This window comes from Oncorhynchus masou, chromosome 33, assembly GCF_036934945.1.
Source record: "Oncorhynchus masou masou isolate Uvic2021 chromosome 33, UVic_Omas_1.1, whole genome shotgun sequence".
NCBI lineage: Eukaryota > Metazoa > Chordata > Actinopteri > Salmoniformes > Salmonidae > Oncorhynchus > Oncorhynchus masou.
Window position 1 is genome coordinate 31,983,842 of NC_088244.1, and position 22,818 is coordinate 32,006,659.

The 22,818-nt window shown below is 42.0% G+C and overlaps 1 protein-coding gene across 2 annotated transcripts in view; it reads left to right on the forward strand.

Annotated features, from left to right (window-relative positions):
• The first annotated feature begins 690 nt into the window (after positions 1–690).
• The window catches only part of LOC135528278 (protein prickle-like), a 42,056-nt gene continuing 19,928 nt past the window's right edge, over positions 691–22,818 (forward strand). The window contains exons 1-3 of one of the 2 annotated variants that reach the window (XM_064957248.1): positions 691–950; positions 1,087–1,151; positions 10,468–10,547. In XM_064957248.1, coding sequence (XP_064813320.1) covers positions 1,110–1,151; positions 10,468–10,547 — 122 coding nt within the window. In that variant the 5' untranslated portion in view covers positions 691–950; positions 1,087–1,109. The remainder of the gene's footprint in view (positions 951–1,086; positions 1,152–10,467; positions 10,548–22,818) is intronic. The other variant, XM_064957249.1, reaches the window with a different exon arrangement.

Here is a 22,818-nt window from a genome sequence, read left to right on the forward strand (position 1 = left end):
TAACTTGTATTTGCTATTCTGTGAGGGCCTATTTTCCAGTGCTTTAGGTTCCAAGTATTCTGACATGTTAAAGCAGTGTGTAGAAGGGAGATCCCATGATGTGAGAAATGTGCAGGAGGGCATAGTCAGAGGGAGTGTACAGTTGGGATAGAGAAAGCACTGTGTGTCAACTGTGGGGGTGCCGATGCAGCTGGGGATCCGAAGTGTCCTGTGAGAGAGAGAGAGACGGGTTGAGGTTGCCAGAGTTTAAGTGGGGCCAACAGTTTCCTATGCTGAGGCAATGGCGAGAGCAGAGGAAAGCCTAAGGGTGAGTGAGTTGACTTTGAGCACCCCAGTGAGTTATCAACTGCACTGATGGAGTGGAAATCACAGAAAATGTATGTGGTAGCTGCAGCAGCAGAGACATATTTGGTAATGAACGATTTTAATCTGAAGATAAACAAGAAGTTTTGAGAGAAGGGGTTCCATCCTCCTAGGCCCGGCTGCCTGGTGTTGGATTATTTAGGGCCAAAGTAGTGGGATGGAGTGGTGGGTTTCTGAGGATAGTGTATATGTGCAGTGTTAGATGGTGATGAAATTTCAGTTTTTCCCATTCGGCTTTTAATTGCGGTGACCAGTATGTGCAATCCGCACTCCGACCTGTAAAAGGCAGCAATAGGCAACACATCCTCTAGTCTGCCAGGAAAGCACACGAAGAAGAACATGGTAACAAATGGGCAATGATGAACCTCAATTTGAGGAGCGCACTGTCTGGGCCCGGGACAAGAGTGGCAGAAGGAAGGGTGTAGCGTAGGTAAAACTATCCACAGCACAGTGGGCTTCCACTCAATGAGTGCGGTCAATAGACATTGAAACCCGGTGTAGTCATCTAGGTGTAGGGTGCTTACGTGTGCGTCAGTGATTTTCAGACAACTCCAGCAAGTCGACTGTGTGTAAAACTCCAAGAAGAGGTTTGTACAAGTTCGTACTGTATGTATGACACGATTTATTGGAACATACTTTTACTTTGTCCTGTGAATTCAGATGCCTCATGTATCCATCAACCTATTTTTTTTAAAACCTCTTGACTATTTGGAAACAACCAAGCCGCTTGTTCTTGAACCATCGACATGTTCACGCGCGGATCTAAAAAGCGACGGTCGAATCGCTCGGTAAGTAGATCCGCCAGAACTACAGTATGTTGTGACATTGTTTTGTGTTTTTAGAGTCCAGGGTATCTTATCTGGAAAGTACTTACATTGTTTAGAATACCTTTATTGACAATGAATAGCGTTCATAAAGGTTATCGAGTAGGCTGCAAGTAAATATATAACTTTAGGCTATTTTGTTCAGCCAACATTGATTAGGCTATGTATTTGTTTTACTGTTTGTTATCGGCTTGATTATAGGCCTGTCTATGCGCTATGCGTTTCAGTATGTTATAATTTGACAAGTTGCTTTGCTTCCCTTGATTTAGTTTACAGAAATTCCGTTCTTTGTTTTATGACTCGAGTTGAATCGTGGTTGCATGGGAGGGGCGTAAGGTCACTTCTTCGATGCATTTACCTGCACAGGTTAGGGTTAGACAACTTCGAAGTATAGCCCCCCCTCCACGACCCCAGGCCACACACTAAGGGAGCTCTGGTGTGTGTGTGTGCGTGTACGGACACTTATTGCACAAAGACAATGTCGTCTTTATTTATTTAAGAACATTTACATGCCAAAGCATTTGCGTTTACACGTGTTGATGGTGACAAGGAGGACATGTTTTAGTTGAACTATGCAGTCAAGGAGGACTAAGTGTAGCTGTTGATATACTCAACATCTGGCTCCTATCAGACTTGGAGCATTTCCAATGTCCTTTTAAAGTGAATCCCACTGTAATTATATTGGAAGGTTGGCTTGTGAAACTCATCACACACAACTGATCCACACTATGGTCTGCATTCATGACTACTCTGAAACTACAGTATCTGTTCCATAAGAACTTCTGTGGAAGTGTTATTTGGACATTATATCAGACATGTATATATTTATTTATTTCTTAAGGCAGTTAATGTTGCCATAAGGCACATGCAGGGGAGTATGTGTCTCCTTTCCTCTGCAGGATCTTAAAACATGTAAATAAATCTTTTAGTCAGCATCATTTTAATAGCCTGACGCAATCCTCCTATCGCAAGCTAAACATGCAGGTAGTTGAGACATGCAATAGCTGCAACGTTATGCCTCTTCGGTTTCGGCATGAGTTACTTGAAAGGGTGACTTGAAGTCAAGACACAACACAGTAAGCCAAGTGAGTTTGGTTGGTGTCAGCCTCTCATAGTCAAAGAGAGGATCAACTTTCAGGAAGCAATACAAGCATTATTACCAGAACATTTTATCCCTGTAGTTCTCTTATAAAAATCCCTATTGACAACATAATGAAATACTCACTGAGCCTCTGTAATATGAAGGTTAGCAATGCTAACAAGTACATGTACAATCCCGTAGCGAATGCTAACAAGGGCATTGAATGGAAAGGGAGATACTTAGTCAGTTGTACAACTGAATGCATTCAACTGAAATGTGTCTTCCACATTTAACCCAACCCCTCTGAACCAGAGATATGCGGAGGGCTGCCTTAATCGACATCCACATCATCGGTGCCCGGGGAACAGTGGGTTAACTGCCTTGCACAGGGGCAGAATGGCAGATTTTTACCTTGTCAGCTCGGTGATTCGCCCAACGCTCCTACCTGCCAGGCTACCTGTTGAAAACATTTGATACAGTCTCAAACATAAACTATTTGCAGGACAGACATTAGGCTTACCGGGGTATTTGGCAAAATCCACTGGATGGTTTTTCAATACAGTCAAAACGATTTATTTTAAGTTTTTCAATACATTTGAATATTTGTGGTTAGTTAGTACCTGCAGTCCACTTGTGCAATACGCTAGGAGATAAAGCAGATTGTGTTCTTTATTTCACATCATATTATTTTACATTATGAAGCTTAGGGCTTACCATAGTTCCCTAGAACAGTTGAGCCAGTCACATGTTTTTTTTGTAAATAACACAACGGGAGAAAGCGGGAGCTGGTGAGTCCAGCTGTGTATTTGGTTTAACTTGCTAGTCAGCTATGTAAGTGGCTAAATTTAATAAGGAGACGGGGCATCATATAGTGTTTACTTTCTGCTGTGTTTGAGAAGTCAAAGTGCCTTTTTGATTTCCTTGCATAGATTTTTTTTCTCCTCTCCGTTCTCTGCCCACCTGCTCCTCCCCCCTTTTCTCAGCAGGCAGGCCTGTTGCCCTAGCGACTCCACACAGACACAGCATGTACACCTACTGCTCCAGAGCCCGTACTGTTCTTCCTTCAGACAAGCATGCGTCAAAACTTTGTTCATTTGCACAATGTCTCTCATTCACATTTGCTTGTAAATGTCCAAGCTCACCCCAAAAAAATACCTTATACTTTTTTTTTTTAAATTTATTTTACCTTTATTTTACTAGGCAGGTCAGTTAAGAACAAATTCTTATTTTCAATGACGGCCTAGGAACAGTGGGTTAACTGCCTGTTCAGGGGCAGAACGACAGATTTGTACCTTGTCAGCTCGGGGATTCGAACTTGCAACCTTTCGGTTACTAGTCCAACGCTCTAACCACTGCTACCCTGTGAGATGGATTTCCTGTCTTTGCAATTTGTGCACTCGTTAGCTAGCAGCCTCTATTGAAATGATCTATTAGTTAGTGAATTTATTTGCATTCTGGTAATCGACACCTAATCGGCTTTTTTAGCGCCTCCTTGTGTACGAAGACCGTTATACTGTAAATCTGAGGATGAGAGAAGGATGGTATGATAAGAAAGTCTGGATACCGCCAAACCATAAGACATCCCAGCTCATAAAGTTATACAAGTAACTCAAAAATGCTACTCAGCTTCCTCCACACACTAAACAAATATTAGACTGCATGGCTATTGATCCAGGAGGGGATTCTCTGCTGTTACCAAGCTGAAATAAAAGATCACAGAAATGTTCCATATGCAGAAAGCTTATTTCTCTCAAATTTTGTGCACAAATTCGTTAACGTCCCTGTTAGTGCGCATTTTTCTTTGCCAAGATAGTCCATCCACCTATGGTATATCAAGAAGCTGACTAAACAGCATGATCATTACACAGGTGAACCTTGTGCTGGGGACAATGAATGGCCACTCTAACATGTGCCGTTTTGTCACACAACACAATGCCACAGATGTGGCATTGAGGAAGCGTGCAATTCAAAGTTGTTTCCGAGAATTTAGCGGTACTTCCAACCGGCTTCTCAATCGCAGACCACGTGTATGGCGTTGTGTGGGCGAACGATTTGTTTATGTCAATGTTGTGAACAGAGTGCCCCATGGTGGGGTAATGGTATGGTACCGACAACAAACACAATTGCTTTTTATCAATGGCAATTTGAATGCACAAAAATACAGTGACGAGATCCTGAGGCTCATTTTTGTTTAAGCTATCTATGACTAACAGATGCATATCTGTATTCCCAGTCATGTGAAATCCATAGATTAGGGCCTCATTTATTATTTTCAATTGACTGATTTTCTCATATGAATTATAACTCAGCAAAATCAATTAAATTGTTTCATGTTGCATTTATATTTTTGTTCAGTATGGTTATAAGATATCAAGCTCGCAGACATTTAATTGTGAATTCCATACTGTAACTAGATCACCTGGTGCGTGCTGCACAATAGTCAGTGACTCACAAAGCTCCGGTCTCTTGTGCTTGTAAACAAACACCATGTGTCTGGGGACTACAAGTAAGCTTCATAATAAAAAATAATGAGACGGGTGAAATGAAGAATGGGATCTTTATCTCCTAACGTATTGCACAAGTTGACTGCAGATATTCAAATGTATTAAACAAACTTCAAAGAAATAGTTTCGACAGTATTGAAAAAAACATCCCATGGCTATTTCCAAATACCCCCGGTATACGGTATGCAACTCAAGCCTAATACAGTATGATAGCTTATTGTAGGGAACAGGGATGTGTTCCTGACATTCCAGAGAGAAGATGTTATTCTATGCATTGTAACAGCGTTACTATGTAAACAGATTGTTATAACATGGGTATAAGAGCAACAAATTGTTACTTAACAATACCATTGTATGGCTATGACGGCACTGGTCAGCTTTTAGGTAAAGGGTCTAACAGCAAACTTTCTGCGGCCTTGTTGGATAAAGCGTATTATCAAGATCAAAAGGAGTAACTAAAGTAGGGTGTATGTATGTGTGTTTGCGAGCGTTCATGTGTACGCTCTCCTATACAGATGTGCAGTCTTAATTTGATCCCTGTTGTTGGAGAAAATTTTCCTGTGCAGCATGGAATGCGAACTTGAGCGTATTCTAGGTTTTAAAAAGGCTTTTAAAGTTTGTAATTTCCACTTTAAAATGTCAGACTTGAATTTCTCTAATGAAAAATGTATCAACGCCTACAATAATGTCCATTCAGAATAATCCACATTTCCTGTTTCTGCAGAATTTATTTTCCTGCTGTGAGAAACTGTTCAAATTAAAATGGCACATCTGTACCTGCTTTGCTTTTAATGGAGAGAATAAGTTTTTTTCTTGTGTGATACTACAAACAAACCTATTGTCAATTAAAATGTTCTATTTACTTCCCACATATAGTTTATAACCTCACTTCCTACCTCTGCAGTCCCCACCCATCACATCCCCTACTTCAGAAAGCAAAGTAGGCTAACCCACTGCAGGGACATAAACTTGATGTATATTTTCTCTTGCCGAGAGATGTGAAGGAGACGCATGAAACCCACATTACCTTGACTTTTGTTGCACTGTCTGAGAGTGTCTTCTTGACATCATCCCCTTCCCATGTTCTCTTGCACATGATGAATTTTGACTCGCAGCTCTTGTCTTCATTCAAGGAAAAATCATCCTAAAGGAACAAAAGTTGCATGATGGACCTGAAGTATTCCATTACAAACTTTATTTGTCATGGTAATGATATGGAGCTCACATCCTCTCTCTCTCTCTCTCTCTCTCTCTCTCTCTCTCTCTGTGAACACGATACAGTGTTAATTAGAACCATCTTGGTGGGTATTGATGCATTTCTTTCTGGATCAGTTTACAGATGGGACCGTTTTAATGCCAGCTTTTTCTCCCATGAGCAGAATGGATCAGCTTTATGACGGGGATGAAGTATGACCTTGTGTTTCACATGTGTCCACTGTTATGACGGCATTCATATGCAGTACATGAATGTAATCCCTACATAGCAATCATCATCTGCCTTCTAGCATTGATCAGCTCCCATAAATGTTTTAAATTGATTGTAAAGTCGGAGAGCAGTGTGCTATTATCTACAATATGTTTGTGATTTCACTGCTGAGTATGCTGATTTTAACCACACGTGTACTGAACCGAACACTACTTTACTGGTAATAGGTAATATTTTCTGCATCTTTATTGCAAATACTAATGCTTCTCCGCAAGCTTTTTTGTTGTTCTTCAGTTATTTATTCTGCCCACAATCCCAAATGCACGGCATGATTTGCAGGCCCTCTAACTTCTCTCCCCGGGACTCTAATCCTCCATTTGTCAATACAACATGATTGTGCTACTCCTCCCACCTTTCTCTCTGTATTTATTGCACACTTTGCTGGGCTTTCCCAGGGAGTCCCGTGCTCTGGCGGTGAGCAACACAAGTCAGGGATCAGTAGGCATGACAGAGGGCAATGTGGCTTCGCAAAATGTTTTGTTTTTAGCACACGTGTTACCATGGGATCGCATTCCTCAGAGACAAAAGACTGCTCTCTGACTCTGAAAGATTGCGTAAGCATGTGTGTTCAGGACACGGTATGACGTACACAATATACATGTGTGTGTTTTTTTTATTCTTAATGAATTTCCACTTGGAGGGGAATGTCTGAAGAAGACTTTTACTTCCTCAGTACTCCGTACCGTTTGGCTTGTTTATACATCCTACTGGTTTAACGTCGATGTCTTACAGTACATGCATGTCTGTGTCTAAGCATGCACGTACGCCGTCTCTGTGTAGCTATTCAATCCCACAACCGTTGCAATACAACTATGTGAACCATTCAATGTTGTTTTCCGTAGCGTGTTCTTTCCTAACCTGTTGATGCTGTTCATAGATTGGCCGTTTTGAGCTCAGGGGTGTGTGATGGCGCCATTGGTAGATTTGATGTTGAAGTGTATCGGGTTGAGCAGTTTAGACTCTTTCTCAACGACCTGCACACATATCAACGTCTGGACTCCGTTAACGGACAGCCACATTTATACAGGGATGAATAGAGCAAAATGCAGAGGTGTTTTTTTTCTTCTGTTCAACGACACCCAAAATATTGGTCAACTGCATCTCTGTTGACACTGACTGCAGCCCCGTCATAATTAACCTGCAGGTCACAAGCCATAAAATGCTTCTCTCAAATGGTCTAACTGGCTTGACATGAATATTAACGTTTCATTCACCCTATGTTCTGAGATGTGGTTTCACAACAGATCAAGACAAAGCTGCACAGGTGCTTTCCAAAATGGATTTGCTTTATTGGCATGTGTATGTCTGTGAGAGAAGGATAAGTAGCCTGCGTGCTTGTCTGTACAGTTTGTAAGATTGTTCAAAGGGAGTCTCTTTTTTTGGCAACATCCTGTGTTTTTGTCTTGTGCCAGTGACACTCTCTCACTTATCTGACTCTCACTTATCTGAGAAATATTGTTTTGCTAACCATCCCATCCTTCCCTTCCTATTGTTTGGAAGGGCTGGTTAATTATGCTTTGCATAATAAATTAAGAGGACTAACATTTTCATGGAGTGAAGCAACTTTTTATCCTATACTGTATATCAACATCGAATGTAAGAAAAGAGACAATTATTGAGAGGCGGGAGAAGGGAGGCAGGATGACAGCGTCAGAGCAAAGTGGAAACGATGACTTCATGGAGAGGGAAAGCAAAAGGTGGCATACTTCCCCTCATCTGTTTCCTGCCTCTCATCTGTTTCCTGCCTCTCATCTGTTTCCTTCCTCTCATCTGTTTCCTTCCTCTCAGTTTTAAAAAGAGACTCCACAGTAGAGCAGTAGTCACACACTCTCTCAAAGACTACTTAACTGAATAGAGACACACACACACACACACCAATACTAATACTCAAGTCAATATTTAGCTTTTTCATGTAGGTCATCTGTTTATGGTTTGTTGAATGTGCTTTGAGAACTTCTGAATTTGCCAAATGACTTGTGATCGTGTGTGGCTAGAGTCCCACTCCCAACAGGAGCTGTAGCATGGGGGGGTTGGACCCAGTTACCGGGCTGTTTCTTCTGGACTTGACAAGAGCTTAGCCCGTTCCTCTAACCCCTTGCCACATAGCAGCGAGCACTCGGCATGTAATCCGCTCCACACACACAAAGCTGGGTAATGGACAAGCCGTCTGTGCAAGCATACCCTTTCACATGCATATGAATCAGGGGCTGGAAACAAAAAATATTTTCCAATCATTAAGTTCTGAACAGAACCATTTTTTTTGTTCCGTTCTACTGTTCCAGACAGAGAAATAAAGTTCTGAACTGTTTAGAACCCACAAAAAATGACGGTTTTGATTGTTCCTTTTTAAGCCTCTATCGACATTTAGCTCGTCATTAAATTAATTCAAGAAAGGGTATAAATAGAGCAGCTTGTTATGATGCTGGCAAGTTTATTTTTATTTTTTTACATGCTTTGGACAGACGAGTGTAGGGCGTGAAATGCAACTTAAATGTTGTAGGTGGTGAGAGAGGGTAGAGGATGAGGCTTGGCTTGACACACTGGGCATCTTGTTGTTATGACTGTCATGCCCTGGCCTTAGTTATCTTTGTTTTCTTTATTATTTTGGTTAGGTCAGGGTGTGACATGGGGGATTTATGTGTTTTGTCTGGTCTAGGGGTTTTGTATGTTATGGGGTGTTTTCTAGTCTAGGTGTTTATGGTTGCCTAGATTGGTTCTCAATTAGAGGCAGGTGTTTATCGTTGTCTCTGATTGGGAACCATATTTAGGCAGCCATGTTCTTTGGGTATTTTGTGGGTGATTGTTTCCTGTGTCTGTGCCACACGGGACTGTTTCGTTGCCAGTTCACTTTGTTATTTTGTATTTGTGTTCATGTTCAGTTTCCCCTATTAAAACATGGACACCTACCACGCTGCGTATTGGTCCGATCCTTGTTTCACCTCTTCAGAGGAAGAGGAGGAAATCTGCCGTGACAATGATATATTATTATATTATTATTATTATTATTATATAAATTAGGCCCACAGAATTATACCATACCTATGGAGGAGCAGCTTCCATAAAGGAACTTTTAATGTCTTTGAACTTCAGAGAGTTGGCTTAACGTAGCACCAGCTAGTTAGCTAACAAGCTTGTGTGTGCAGAGCGGCACCAGAATTAAAATAAAACGTCTTAGCTGTTTTGTAGTTAATCCAAATGTGAAAACTATAGTATCCTTAACTAGCACTGAAAAGGTTAATCCATTCTTCTCTCATTAAAAATCTCTCCCTAATTTCTGAATCACGCTTGTGACGTCAGTAGGCTACTAGACTATGCTTCGGAGGGGGAGGGGCAGGTTGCCTACACACACACTTGCAAAGATTTTCAGCTGACAGGCAGACACTGGAATACGTTTCTGAGTGACAGACTGAGGACTTTGCATAGGCGATTTGTTGTGTTTTTGTGGGACTGGGAAAAAATGCCCTGAATGTAAAATAATGTTATTAACCGGTTCCTATACTTTAAAACTAACTGTTCTGTTCCAGGACAGTGTAGATCACTTTCGTTCTGATTCTGTTCCTCGACAAATGTCCTTATTTGTCGGTTCAGTTCCATGAACATAATGTGTGTACACATTAACATGCACAACCCTACACTATTAACATAGACCATTTTACACATTATTTACATGCATATACTCACAGATGACATCGCACACATGGAATATGAGCGACCACTCTCGCATAAAGTACACAGATTTTTGTGAACCATTGCAATCCTACTTCTCTGTCAATCACAATGCTTGGCAGTTCTATACATTTTATGATGTTGCTTAGTGAGAGAATGAGTTATGTGGTCGTAAAGTCTTGTCCGAACACGCAATCATATTATGCAATCAAACTGCAGTTGTGCAAATTGAGGGTGTAAAGGATTTTTCTGTGCATTTCCTTGGATCTCAGTGAATTTACTTTGCTTCCTGGAGAATAATCTATTGAGAAAGATCACTCCTCTCAAATACTATGCAGCAAATGACAGGAGGGATAGACCTCTCTCTAAGTCCATCCGTACTGCCTTTTGATTTAAAGCGAAATGACAACTTTACTTGTGTGACTGTTTCTCCTCCCATTCACTCGCTGTCAAGTGAAATAAATAAAAGCTGTATTTGTTCATCATTTTATCGTCATTGTTTGTGATGCATGAATGGTGTTATTGTACTTGGTGTGGTTTCAGGAGGAGGAAAACCCAGACCAGGGACAACCATGTATGAGATGTGGAGACCAGTGTCCAGGCTTTCGCATGCATGGCTGGAGGTAGGCCTCTCATACTCCCGTCACATACTCTAAACACTCCCTCCTCGCCTCCTCACAGGATCATAGACACTGTTCTCAAGATATTTCATGTGATTATATTTCACGTCATAGGTTTCTTTACTTTCATTTCGCATTCATAACTCATATGTATTATAGATCTGATCAGTCTAGTGCAGGCAGTGCCTTCTTGTGTGTCGCCTGTCGCTATTTGGTTGTAACTTCATTATTGAGGAAGAGTCACATGGCTAACTTAGTATCATTTGCATAATTAGAGGTGATTTCTGACAACAGTTGGGTCTGTGTGTTTGTATATCAGTGGACTGGGCCCTTGGAGAGATTAACACAACTGTGTCCATGTTGAGCGCAGGCCTAGATATTGACTCAAACAAACATTATCCACACACAACACATTTACCACATCCAGAGCAGATAAAGTGCCCAGCAGTGTATATGGAAAGGTCATAGAGAATATAGGCTATAGACACAAAAGCATGCTAAGCAAATGTGAGAGCAGCTGCACTTTGTGTGTGTGGACGTTATCCACACACAGCACGCACAACCTCTGAGTGCAAGGGATTACCATTAGACATGCTATCTGCATGTGTGTTGTGTTGTTTTTTTTTTACTTTTCAAAGGGTTTATATATATATTTTAAATGATTGAACCTTTATTTAATTAGGAAGGTCCGTTAAGAACAAATACTTTTTTTACAATGACGGCCTACCTCGGCCAAACCCTAAACCGGAAGATGCTGGGCCAATTGTGCGCGGCCCTATGGGACCACCCAATCACGGCCAGTTGTGATACAGCGTGGAATAGAACCAGGGTCTGTAGTGACTCCTCTAGCACGGAGGTGCAGTGCCTTAGACCGCTGCCCCACTCGGTAGAGCCATAATATGCTATGGATGGGATGTAGCCCTATTTTACATGACACTGTAGACAATCTACATACTGTATCTCAATTATTGAATGAATAAGAGGTGTTTTAAATAAATGCAAGATGACAAATTTGAAGTCTTGGAATGGAAATGGCAGAGATCATAAGAGAAGCTTTGCTAAATGAAATTGTGTCTTGACTTGGTCTTACTACCAGAGGGTGTGAAATAGCTGAGCGTTGAACTGGAACAAACTCTAGTGGACACAAGGGGAATTCCACCAGGTTTAGAGGAGAGTCTTTGTCTACCGGTGCGTTAAACACATTTTAACATCATCTATACAGCTCACTTTACCCCTAAAATGAGTGTTTGTCAGTTGAAAGGTTTTTCAACCATCTATGGTCATATAGCAGTCTAGTCAGTGTCCCCAATGTCTTTCAGAGCAGCAACTAGTTTTCCACTCCTCTTTCCTCTGTGTTGTACAGTCCCCCAGTATGAACTCCCTCCCCTCCTCACTGTGTCAGCCAGCTGGGTCTCTTGGTTAGTCCTAATCCTGTCCGTCACCCTAATAAGATTAGCCCATTCAGCCCCTGCTACTGCCACTGCTGTGATGAAGCCCTAACCCCCCCCCCCCCCCCTGAATCTCTCCCTTTCTCCTTCTCCACATCCCTTTCTTTCAGCTCCTGCCTCTGCCACCACCACTGTGATAGAGCCGTGAACCCACCCCCCATCCCTCGCTCACTTTCCCTCCCTCTGCCCATCACTCTGGCTTTTCACTGTCCTTGCTCAGTTAATAAGCACTTTGAGGAAGGGCAGTTTAGGTTTTGATTTAGAACCAGTAAATCTTTTGAAGACAAATATTTTTTTTTTTAACCTTTTTATTTAAGCGGAGAGTCTCATTGAGACCAATGTATCTTTTGCAAGGGAGCCCTGCATGACAAGACCAGCAGCAATTACACTTTAAAAGTTAGAAACACAAATCAATCAAGGCGGGAGCATAGGAAACACAAAAAAAAATACAAAAACACTATTCTAAAAAAACACACATTCCTCTGTGAAGAGATGCTCCACCATCAATCTGAACTGCCGAATGGCACCAAATCATCCAACTGTAGGGTATTCTGAAGATTGTTCCATAAGTATGGTGCGAAGAAACTAAAAGCTGTTTTACCTAAATCGGTCGTGACAGAAGGAATTTCAAGAGTTAGCCAACCCTGTGAGTGGGAGTGGTATCTCGTACTTCATATAGGTCCCTTAGTTGTTTTAGTGAATGGGGACTACACTCACATTTCATGGTAGATTTGACAGAGAGAAACCCCAGCTGTCAGATTGAACGAATACTGTGTCAGATCGAAGGAAGGTCAAGTCAACAGGCTTTGAAGACAAACCAACCTTAATCTAAAGCACATGGTGACTCTGCTGTACTTTTTATACTGTCATGCTAAAAACACAGATGAACTTGATATGCCACTGTCATCATACCATTAATGTGTTAACCAGGGGTGTACCCAAACAATTCGTGCTTCTACTTCTAAAAATGCACCTTTCCAGAAACAAGCCTCTCACTGTTGCCGTTTTGCTATAGACCACCCTCTGCCCCCAGCTTTGCCCTTGACACCATATGTGAATTGATTGCCCCCCAGGGTAGCCTAGTGGTTAGAGCGTTGGACTAGTAACTGAAAGGTTGCAAGTTCAAACCCCCAAGCTGAAAAGGTACAAATCTGTCGTTCTGCCCCTGAACAGGCAGTTAACCCACTGTTCCTAGGCCGTCATTGAAAATAAGAATTTGTTCTTAACTGACTTGCCTTGTAAAATAAATAAATAAAATAAAAATCTATCTTCTGAGCTTGTGCTACTAGGTGACCTAAACTGGGACATGCTTAACACCCCGGCCATCCTACATTCTAAGCTTGATGCCCTCAATCTCACCCAAATTATCTATGAACCTACCAGGTACAACCCCAAATCCGTAAACACGGGCACCCGTGTTAACTAACTCGCCCTCCAAATGCTGTTTTCAATCAAGATCTCAGCGATCACTGCCTCATTGTCTGCATCCGTAATGGGTCTGCGATCAAACGACCACCCCTCATCACTGTCAAATGCTCCCACTTCTGTGAACAGGCATTTCCAATCGACCTGGCCGGGGTATCCTGGAATGACATTGACCTCATCCCGTCAGTAGATGATGCCTGGTTATTCTTTAAAAGTGCCTTCCTCACCATCTTAAATAAGCATGCCCCGTTCAAAAGATGTAGAACTAGGAATAGATATAGTCCTTGGTTCACTCCGGACCTGTCTGCCCTTGACCAGCACATCCTGTGGCGTTCTGCATTCGCATCGAATAGCTCCCGTGATATGCAACTTTTCAGGGAAGTTAGGAACAAATATACACAGGCAGTTAGGAAAGCTAAGACAAGCTTTTTCAAACAGAAATGTGCATCCTGTAATACAAACTCAAAGTTCAGGAACACTGTAAAGTTCATGGAGAATAAGAGCACCTCCTCCCAGCTGCCTACTGCACTGAGGCTAGGAAACACTGTCACCACCGATAAATCCACTATAATTGAGAATTTCAATAAGCATTTCTCTACGGCTGGCCATGCTTTCCACTTGGCTACCCCAACCCCGGTCAACTGCCTGGCACCCTCCACAGCAACCCGCCCAAGCCCCCACCATTTCTCCTTCACCCAAATACAGATAGCTGATGTTCTGAAAGAGCTGCAAAATCTGGAACCCTACAAATCAGCCGGGCAAGACAATCTGGACCCTCTCTTTCTAAAATTATCTGCCGAAATTGTTGCAACCCCTATTACTAGCCTGTTCAACCTCTCTTTCGTATCGTCTGAGAGTCCCAAAGATTGGGAAGCTGCTGCGATCATCCCCCTCTTCAAAGGGGGTGACACTCTAGATCCAAACTGCTACAGACCTATATCTATCCTACCCTGTCTTTCTAAGGTCTTCGAAATCCAAGTTAACAAACAGATTACCGACAATTTCGAATGCCACCGTACCTTATCCGCTATGTAATCTGGATTCAGAGCTGGTCATGGGTGCACCTCAGCCACGCTCAAGGTCCTAAACGATATCATAACCGCCATCGATAAGAGACATTACTGTGCAGCCGTATTCGTCGACCTGGCCAAGGCTTTCGACTCTGTCAATCACCACATTCTTATAGGCAGACTCAACAGCCTTGGTTTCTCAAATGATTGCCTCGACCTGGTTTACCAACTACTTCTCTGATAGAGTTCAGTGTGTCAAATCGGAGGGCCTGTTGTCCGGGCCTCTTGCAGTCTCTATGGGGGTGCCTCAGGGTTCAATTCTCGGTCCGACGCTCTTCTCTGTATACATCAATGATGTCGCTCTTGCTCCTGGTGATTCTCTGATCCACCTCTATGCAGACGACACAATTCTGTATACTTCTGGCCCCTCTTTGGAAACTGTGTTAACTAACTCCTTCCTGTTCTCAGCTGCCAATGACTGGAACGAACTGCAAAAATCACTGAAGCTGGAGACTCATATCTCCCTCACTAGCTTTAAGAACCAGTTGTCAGAGCAGCTCACAGATCACTGCACCTGTTCATAGCCCATCTGTAAACAGCTCTTCTATCTACCTCATCCCCATACTGTATTTATTTATCTTGCTCCTTTGCACCCCAGTATCTCTACTTGCACATTCATATTCTGCACATCTACCATTCCAGTGTTTAATTGCCATATTGTAATTACTTCACCACCATGGCCTATTTATTGCCTTAACTCCCTTATCTTACCTCATTTGGAGTCACTATATATAGATGTAACTCTGTGTTATATATGTAACTCTGTGTTGTTGTATGTGTCGAATTGCTATGCTTTATCTTGGCTAGGTCGCTGTTGCAAATGAGAACTTGTTCTCAACTAGCCTACCTGTTTAAATAAAGGTGAAATAAAATGTTAAATATATATATACTGTATGTTAATCTGTTACTCAAAGTTGTTAAACTGTCTGTTATAGTCAGTTTCGTTATGGTGAAATTATTGAACGTATGAAAGACATTGGGCCAAATGGAGAGTTTACTTGGTTGGTGACATGGATTTTTTTGTTTTGTTTAATGTTCCAGTCTGGTATCAGAAGAATGAGAGGTGTTTCATCGTTTTAAGTCAGAGGTGTCAGAACCACAGTTAAGAGGGCAGAATAAATACATGATTGAGATGTATTGGGGTCACGGCTTAACATCTTAAAGACTCCAGAGCCCAAGACAAATAACCTCCCCTTTTAATAACCCATTCACAGTAACACCTGACCCCATTACCCCCATGGAGGACAAACAGGCAAGTGATCAAAGAGCGCTGCTGTTTAACCCCACTGTCGGGGTAGTGATCCATCTTCAGCACTCTCTCTCCCAGACGGGGCTGAGGCCTCGGAGGCAGATGTCTGTATCCACCAGAGGAGGAATTAAGTTACTTGTGACCCCACAGGTCCCAGTCGGTGTCACTGACATACAGAGTGCTCAAAACCAACTAATTGGGGAGGGCCGGCAGGCAGGCGGGTGGCATGGCGATTACTCTGGCGCTAATTGGTGGCCACAGAGCGAGCGTTCTGGGACAGTGTCCATCTGTTTCTTGATGGATCTGTCTAATCTGGACTCAGAGTACCATCATGACACAGTAAGAGAGAGAAGCTATACTGTAGCGACTCAGTTTCAATCACAGCTAATCACACCAAGAGCACACACGCATTCATGCCAATAGGATTATTTATCACTGTACTGTACACACTGTTTGGTACATTACACGACCTATTTAATCCATTTGACGATTGAGTGGCCAAACTGATGGGACGGGGTGGCTAGATTAAGATGTACATATCTAAAAAGTGACAATTTGACTTAGTTCAGAGTGGACGATGAAGTTGTGATTTTATGGAAGATTTTGTAGCTAAATATTCTAACGGTTCATTATGTTTGGATTGATGGCACCCTTTTACAGATGTTTGAACTGAGAGTGATGCTAGTATTGGTTGGTGAGTGACAGAGACCAGAAAAGGGACAATACCAGAGATGTACTGAGGGATAAGAGAGAGATTGACAGGCGAGGCAAATTAACACCGATCTAAGGGCAAATGGCCTTTTTGGTGGGATCATTTGACTGACAGGTCATCGTGGAGTGATTGAAAGTGAGATTAGATGAGCTGTTATGATGTGGTACTTCTTTGAGGCCTGTAGCCAATCCAAGAGCTGCTCTGAGTGTCATCCTTTTTAATTGGTCAAAACAGAAGTACTTGATTAAAATCTTGATAAGAATGATTAATTCACAAATGGGTGGAGGTAAGGGGCTTGGATTTCTTTGTGACATTATTGACAAAAGCTGAAGTGGCTTTATTTCTTCCTTTACTCATTTGTTTTGTTGAATGTAGACACTAATTGGAAGGCTACTCACTCATAGAACATACAAGTGAAAGTTCTTGTATTAATGTGTTAGCTCACAGTGGGAAGTGGATAGTGGGAACACATGGGGCCCTATTCTCCAGAGCTAAAGGGTTTAGAATTTAGATTAAGTCTGTCAACACTGCTAGCAGATTTATAAACAGGATGGTTAATGATTGTAATTAGGATTGTGGCATTCTAAAAGTGAAAATGAGCAGACCGAAAGGTCTGTCCGCTCTCCCACGAGGGCCAGCAGGGAAAACGTTATTCATGATTACTGTGTCAGGATTATTTGGCCCTGCTGTGCATACTAATGGAAGTTACTGAGGCTCCATGGTGGCCTAGTTCACACTGTTTTACTTTATAATGTCACAGAAGTTATCCACTGAACATAATGAATAAGACTAGATAAGAGTACCACAAGCTAATGGATAGTGTTTTGAAGGGATGTAGTAGTTCACCGATACGCATCGGTCCCTGATTCAAATGTTCAAGATATGAATGCATCGGTCCGCAGACCCCAAACTAATCCAAATGTAGCATGCATCAGTCAGAAAATCTATTAAAATGTTAAATCACAAATGAAATGTGTTTGGTTGTTGTTGCTCATATTACTTTCTTTCTACCTTCTGAAAATAACATATTTTGTAACGGTGTCGAACTAAGCATGTAACTGTGATGACATTCACTAGGCATGTTTCCATTGACCCAGGTTTATTTGACAAAAGTTTAAAAATATATATATATATATTGCAACGTGTAATGGTAACAAGTAATTTATTAGTTGACTAACAACCTATGTAATTTTCTAGTATAACCGGTGTGACATGGCTAGCTAGTTAGCAGTGCGCTAGTAGCGTTTCAATCGGTGATGTCACTCGCTCTGAGACCTTGAAGTAGTTGTTCCCTTTGCTCTGCAAGGGCCACGACTTTTGTGGAGCGATACGTAACGATGCTTCAAGGGTGACTTGTCGACGTGTTCAGAGGGTCCCTGGTACAAGACCAGATTGGGGCGATGAAAGGGTTGGAAGGAACACTTATCTATGCCCTGTTGAATATTGTGTTTTACCAGAATAAAAGTGAGCTATCGGAGACACAACTCTCATCTGGCTATAGGCTACCTGCTGAACAGGGCTTACAATAGATTTTATTTTTATTGTTCAGGTTCACCATCAGCAATAGTTTTGGCAGTTTTGCTTTAAACAATCAGTGTACAAAACATTAGGAACACCTCAGAACTGCCCCAGTTCCACAGAGATGCTGGCCCATGTCGACTCCCATAGTTGTCAAGTTGGCTGGATGTCATTTGGGTGGTGGGCCATTCTGGTTCGATCTTTTGTCTTCCCCATTCATCTTCTGAATGGCACACATACATAATCCAGGCCCAGCTCATGAGATCCATCAGCAGCAGATTTTGAATGTAAAAAATCTTAGTGCATCTAATCGCATTGATTCGTTCTCCAATCAAACCGAAACTCACCGACTCGTTTTTTATTTATTTTTTATTTTTTATTTTACCTTTATTTAACTAGGCAAGTCAGTTAACTTCTTGAAACTCCCCATACCGGATCCGGGTTTGTGACTAAAGCCTCAGGCTCATTAGCATAACGCAACGTTAACGATTTCTGAAAATCGCAAATAAAATGAAAATAATGCGTCTGCTCTCAAGCTTAGCCTTTTCTTAACAACACTGTCATCTCAGATTTTCAAAATATGCTTTTGAACCATAGAAATTGACTAATTTGTGTAAGAGTATGCAAAGCTAGCATAGCATTTTGAGTAGCATTTAGCACGCAACATTTTCACAAAAACCAGATAACCAAATAAATAAAATCATTTACCTTTGAAGAGCTTCTGATGTTTTCAATGAGGAGACTCTCAGTTACATACCAAATGCGCAGTTTTTCCTGAAAGCGTCTGTGTGTAGGAGAAATCGTTCCGTTTTCTACATTGCGTCTGGCTACCGAAACGAACCGAAAATTCAGTCACCTACAACGTAAAACTTTTTCCGGATTAACTACATAATATCGACCGAAACATGGCAAACGTTGTTTGGAATCAATCCTCAAGGTGTTTTTTCACATATCTCTTCATTGATATGCAGTTCGTGGAAGCTTGCTTTCCTCTCTGTATCCCATGGAAAAATACTGGCAGGTGACTTTTGCGCACCAATTTCGGCGCAGGACACCGGGCGGACACCTGGTAAATGTGGTCTCTTATGGTCAATCTTCCAATGATCTGCCTACAAATACGTCACAATGCTGCAGACACATTGGGGAAACGACAGAAAGGGCAGGCTCATTCCTCTCGCATTCACAGCCATATAAGGAGACAATGGAAAACAGAGCCTCAAAAATCCTGCTCATTTCCTGGATGCCATCTCATCTTGGTTTTGCCTGAAGCTCACGTTCTAGGGCACGCACAGAGAATATCTTGGTAGTTCTGGACACGTCAGAGTGTTTTCTTTCGAAAGTTATCAATTATATGCATAGTCGAGCATCTTTTTGTGACAAAATATCTTGTTTAAAACGGGAACGTTTTTCATCCAAAAATGAAATAGCGCCCCCATAGATGTAAGAGGGTAAGAACAAATTCTTATTTTCAATGACGGCCTAGGAACAGTGGGTTAACTGCCTGTTCAGGGGCAGAACGACAGATTTGTACCTTGTCAGCTCGGGAGTTTGAACTTGCAACCTTCCGGTTACTAGTCCAACGCTCTAACCACTAGGCTACCCTGCCGTTTTTCCCCTGTATTGTATCAAGGCTCTAGTTTAATCTAATCTTGATTATTGTCCAGTTGTATGGCGCTGCACAGAAAGACCTAGTTAAGCTGCAGCTGGCCCAGAACAGCGTGGCAAGTCTTGCTCTTAATTGTAATCAGAGGGCTAATATTAATACTATGCATGCCAGTCACACTTGGCTAAGAGTTGAGGAAAGACTGATTAAATCACTTCTTGTTTTTATAAGAAACATTTAATGTGCTGGAAATTCCAAATGGTTTGCATAGTCAATTTACACACAACACTGACAGACACACTTACCACACCAGACATGGCACCAGGGGTCTTTTCATAGTCCCCAGGTCCAGAACAAATTCAAGGAAACATGCAGTATTCTACAGAGCCCTGATTGCATGGAACTCCCTTCTCATATAGAGCAAGTGAACAGCAAACCTGGTTTCAGAAAACAAATAAAGCAACATGTCTCGGCACAACGGCGTCTCCCCATGTGACCTACTTGTGTGTACTGTATGTGCTGACATCTGTGTAACTGATAGATGCACACGACATGTTGACGTTTATACATTCATGTCAATTGTAAAGTCTTTTGTCTGTAATGTATTTTTCGTTACATGCACGACTCCAGTAAAGACTAGCTGTTGACAATAAATATGATTTTTTTATCAAGTATCGGAGCCCATGTATCGAATCAAAAGATGCACATCCCTGACATGGCTTCTTCACACACTGTTTTTAGAGAGAATATAAGAAGTGTATATACTCTGTTGTTTATCTAAATTTGTAGTACTAGTTTGTGATGTGCCTCAGGAGCACAATAGAAAAGCAGCCTACACTGCTTTACTTGTATCCTACTGCCCATCAGTCGATCATGTAGGGGATTATCCACTACCAGTCTCACTGTTTACACATCAACACAACGTAAGATGCCTCAACAACAACTGTTACAGCCACAGTGCGCTGACGGATTACAAGCTAAACAGATCAAATCAGCATCTGCTCATGCTCTGTAACCACGGTAACGATGCTGGTAATTTCTGAGGCCCCCTTGGTGGCAGTAGCTGGGTGTGGCTGTGGAGGCTGTGTGCCTCCCTGGCATTCCATCTGAGTGTAGCTAAATATACTCTTAATGGCCAGCTATACGTCTTTCCAGGCTGGTCAAGAAGATACAACTAGGTTAATAACACTCAAGCCCATTTGCACACAGTCCACATCGTTTAAAATAAATTGGTTTAGAAACTGCTCTCTAGCTCTGGCTGATGTAATTAGGTTTAATGTTGGACTTGGCAACTATACTCTGAACAACTCTTTGCTGATTATTTTACTGATAAGCCTGCCTGTCATTTTGAGTGGGTGGCTGGATAACATTTCCTGGTACATCTGTAGTGGTTTCCCTGCTGCCTGCATGCTGGAAGTCATCTGTACTACACACACATACACGTACACATATGGTGTCTCACTGTGCCTCTTACATGCACGCATGTACAGTGTACACAGGCTCTGAGGACAAACAGCTGGGGCCAGATTGTGGCTAGTGAGTCTTGCCAGAATGGCTTACCCTGAGGTGACCTGCTATGTTTACCATGATTTATACTGGACCTGCTGCACTACAACCTGGCCTTATAAGGAGCTATGGCAGCCAGTGATGAAAGCAATCCGTTAAGGAACCAAAGTAAATGTACAGCAAAGGCATAGATATCATATTATCAGCAGACTGAATAGCAGCAGAATAAAGATTGGACAGGAAAGCCCAACAGTTTGATATTTTAATGGGAAGGTAATATTAGGAAGGATGGGGGACTGACTGATGGTGAATGATGTTTATCCACATGAAAGGATTGGCCTCTGGTCGGAGAGAGAACGGGTGTGTTTAGAGCTGGTGTTTTGGTTATGGCTGAGTTAAGGGGTGGGGGGGGATGGGGTGTGTGTGTGTGTGTCTAAGCAAAGCAGCTTTGTCCTCCATCTGTGCCTGAGGAACAGGCCTTGAGCCGCAAATACCAGCTGAGGGCCTGTTATGCAATCACATGAGCCAGAGATACTGTATATGCAGCAGCCAACACACTGATGCATCCACACACATGTAATGCATGCGCATACATTAGCACGTACTGTACAAAACCTTTCTCCCATGATCAATCCCACATACAGACAGGCCCAATTACAGATTGATTCTGAGGAAAGATATGACATCCCAGAGCAGGTGTCCTCCTCCTCCTGCTATAGATGTAGGATCTTAATTTAATCAACCTGTTGCAGGATAAACTTTCCGGTCATTTAAAACTTGTGGTGTATTTGAGGTTTAAAAATGCTTCTGAAATGTGTAATATTTCACTTAGAAATTTCAGACTTTACCTTTTTAGTTTACCTTACAAAAAACAATTCCTGTTGCTGCAGGATCATTTTTCTGCTGTAGCAGACTGACTCAAATTAAGATCCTACATCTGTATTAACCACTGTAGGACGGCCAGGCCCAGGCTTACATCAGTGACCTAATTTCCTGCTAGCTCAGTGGCGTGATAGAGCAAGAGTGGGAATCTTAAAGGAAAAATCCACTCAAAACCGATATTTGCGTTAGTCCTCTGATACAGTCCCAAAAGGGTTTTCATGTCAGCAGTCTGGTTTTCAAGATATTGTAAAATGCATCATCATGATGCTTCATGAAAGTCATGATATCAATGAAAAAATAGTTTTAGTGGAGTTTTCTTTTGATATGCAGGGTCTGGTTCAAGAAGAGATTAGACTTACCAGTATGTTTACCATAGGTGACAAGGTGTTAAATATGACCCCTTAACGGGCAGGGGTCGGTCTCTTTCATCAGGTAATCGGAGAGTGGGCAGCTACCTCATCCAGTTATGTGTGTGTCCGACGGTGTCACTGTTACACTGAATGTGGGTGTGCGTGTCAGTTTGCAGTTAGACTACATGCTCGTTTTAGCTTCTGCGCAGTGAGTATTTGACTGGGTCTGTGTGTCTGAGTTTGTGATGTGCCTCTCCTTGGATGAACACCTGCTCGTTGTCATAGTAATGTGTGACTGTGGTGCGGGGAGTCCTATTGAGTCACACTCAAGAATGTTTGTGGGCTTGCTAATTACATCATGTATCCAACGCAAAGTATGTCCATGCCATGGAATACGTGACTACAGGCAGTATGGATGTGTATGAGTCTATTGGAGTGGTTGGCAAATGTTGGCAAACAATGGCATGTTTTTATGATTAGATAATAGGATGTATTAAAAAAATCTTAGTTT